The 2942-nt window shown below is 49.5% G+C and overlaps 1 protein-coding gene across 1 annotated transcript; it reads left to right on the forward strand.

Moving 5' to 3' along the window:
- The first annotated feature begins 1308 nt into the window (after positions 1-1308).
- LOC112071278 (DNA-directed RNA polymerase II subunit RPB1-like) lies at positions 1309-2315 on the forward strand. Its single transcript, XM_024138747.1, has 2 exons — positions 1309-1524; positions 1749-2315. Exons 1-2 carry the CDS (start codon positions 1309-1311, stop codon positions 2313-2315), a joined length of 783 nt encoding a protein of 260 aa, XP_023994515.1.
- Positions 2316-2942: the final 627 nt, after the last annotated feature.

Consider the following 2942-nt stretch of genomic DNA (forward strand, 5'->3'; position numbering starts at 1 on the left):
ACAAGAACACTTCTAGTGACCACAAACTTTTGAAAGGTAGTGTCCCATGTGCTCCTTCTCAGGCCTCTAGGTCACCAGGCTGCTCGTTATGGCGCAGGCCTGTCACCATTGTTACCCGCATCTGCGCATCGTCAGACTCACCTGGACTCCATCACTTCCCTGATCACATTCCCTATATATGTCACTCCCTTTGGTTCCTTCCACAGGCATCATTGTTTCTGTTTCTGTTTCATGTCGGTGTGCTGTTAGTTTTTCTTGTTTTGTATTATGGTCAGTTTTTTTTTTTTTAAACACTCACTCAACTCAACACTCAACTTGCTTCCCGACTTTCAGCGCATATCGTTATAGGTAGTGTATGTTGTAGCCTTTCTTCCCAATACTAGGAGAGAGTGGAGAGGGTACCCATATCCCTGTCAAGTCAACTTTATTTAAGTGTCATAAGGTTTCAATACACTTTACAGAGGGACATTTGCCACATGCTGATAACATTTTCACACAACATGCAACCTACAGTGCTTCATCAATGACTCGTTCACGTTTTAGCTAAACAAAATGTTTCTCTTTGAATAATGAGCTTCAGTATTCATACAGTATGTTAATTTGCTTTTGTCCTTAAAACTGGAATCCTTAATGGTGAAACAGCCATGTCCGTTTGCGATATTACAACAACAAATAAGTTACTGCAAACAACCAACACAGTTTTTCCCCCTCTGACCGCGATAGAAGAGCACGATATGTACTGGCATTTTTTTTAACCATGCTGCATGTTGCTCCGTCGCTAGGCAACAAAAACAATATCAATGGTGGGGAGGTCAGTGGCGCTGTTTCCCCCTACTATGAATTCCATCTTTAAATGCAAGGTATGACAGATCATGATAAAGGCATGTTCAGAATAGACACACGCACACACACGCACACACACACACACACACACACACACACACTGACAGGGAGAAAATCAGGGCTAAATTGAAACAGACAAACAGTGTTTGAAGTTGAGACTAGAGGCGGCTTATCAACGGTTTGCTAAAAGCACAGATGAACAAACGGTGACTGCCATACATGAGTGCTTCTATCTGTCTCAAAGCAATTCCTCGCTTCTTTCTTCCCCTCGACACCACGGCTAAATCTGTTCAATGGCTCTCCCCTCCCTCCCTCCATCCTTCCATCCGTCTGTATTTAAGGCTGGGATAGGATGGATGCCCAACTGTTCTGAATTGTCTTCTGAATTATAAACTGACACAGACTAAAATTTGATCCTAAATTAGATCTATTTTTAAACTCAAGGTAGACCCAGAGTAATATCTCATGGTCTCTGGCAACACTCCTCAACTCCTGCAACCTCTCCCCACCAACCACCTCCTCCGAGCTGTCGCCCGACCATCCCCTAACTCTCCCAGCTACACCACCACACTCCCAGCTACACCCCTACTCTCCCAGCTACTCTCCCAGCTACACCCCCACTCTCCCAGCTACACCCCTAGCTACACCCCCACACTCCCAGCTACACCCCCACTATCCCAGGTACACCCCAACTCTCCCAGCTACTCTACCAGCTAACTCACCCAGCTACACCCCATCATCCGCTCACCCAGCTACACCGCCACACTCGCCCAGCTACTCTCTCCAGCTACACCCCCACTCTCCCAGCTAACCCCCACTCATCCCAGCTACACCCCCACCCTCCCAGCTACACCCCTACTCTCCCAGCTACACCCCACTCTCCCAGCTAACACCCCACTCTCCAGCTACACCCCATCTCCCAGCTACACCCCACACTCCCAGCTACACCCCCACTCACCCAGCTACACCACACTCCCAGCTACACCCCCACACTCCCAGCTACACCCCCACTCTCCCAGCTACACCCGCACACTCCCAGCTACCCCCACTCTCCCAGCTACACCCCACACTCCCAGTACACCCCCACACTCCCAGCTACACCCCCACTCTCCCAGCTACACCCCACTCTCCCAGCTACACCCCCACTCTTTCGCCACGCCTACACCCCACACTCTCCCAGCTACACCCACACTCCCAGCTACACCCCACTCTCCCAGCTACACATCCCACACTCCCAGCTACCCCCCACACTCCCCAGCTACACCCCCACTCTCCAGCTACACCCCCACTCTCCCAGCTACACCCCCACACTCCCAGCTACACCCCCACTCCCAGCTACACCCCCACTCTCCCAGCTACACCCCCACTCTCCAGCTACACACCACAACTCCAGCTACACCCCCACTATCCGCAGCTACACCCCCACTCTCCCAGCTACACCCCCACTCTCCCAGCTGCACTTTTATTTATGACCGGTATACACGCAAACCATTCTGTTGATGGAATACGCCCACACCATTCTGTTGATGGAATACGCCCACACCATTCTGTTGATGGAATACGCCCAGTTGGACTGTTTTTCGTGCCCAAAGTCGACCGTTAATGCTAATTTCATGCAATTCTACACATTTTGACGTTGCTTATGACGTGTTCCTATGCTATCTGGGGACCCCCCGATACTCCAGGGGGCCCCCAACCATTTTGAAGAAATTATTGGGGGGGACGAATTGACCTGTTCTAACATGTCCCCCCATTCCCGTGGTAATTTAGCCTATGGGTCAACTTACTGTACACATTGAAACTGCTCAGACATATGTGGCTCCATGGACCAGTATAAGAGGGTTTGATATATTATTGAAGAGTGCAATATAACTACTGTCTCAGATGTGAACTTGGAGAAATTCAAAGAAGGACTTCAAAAGATACAGAGAAGTACTGTCTCTCCAGAGGGGTTGGGTTAGACACTGGGTCCCAAGGTGAATCCTGACTTCCACTTAGTCTAACACTGACATCAATGCGTGACTACATGAACATTGAACATTTGCGTTTGCCCTTTAGTGATTGGATCAGCTGTCCCTTGACAATCAAAATACTCAGAC

The sequence above is a fragment of the Salvelinus sp. IW2-2015 genome, unplaced genomic scaffold (genome assembly GCF_002910315.2).
Source record: "Salvelinus sp. IW2-2015 unplaced genomic scaffold, ASM291031v2 Un_scaffold1567, whole genome shotgun sequence".
Lineage (NCBI taxonomy): Eukaryota > Metazoa > Chordata > Actinopteri > Salmoniformes > Salmonidae > Salvelinus > Salvelinus sp. IW2-2015.

Bases quoted from the DNA above. Each gene is read 5' to 3' on its own strand.
- LOC112071278 (XM_024138747.1), top strand. From the start codon at position 1,309: ATGGTCTCTGGCAACACTCCTCAACTCCTGCAACCTCTCCCCACCAAC. The intron at 1,525-1,748 runs GTACACCCCAAC...CCCACTCTCCAG, and splicing joins CTACACCCCCACTATCCCAG to CTACACCCCATCTCCCAGCT.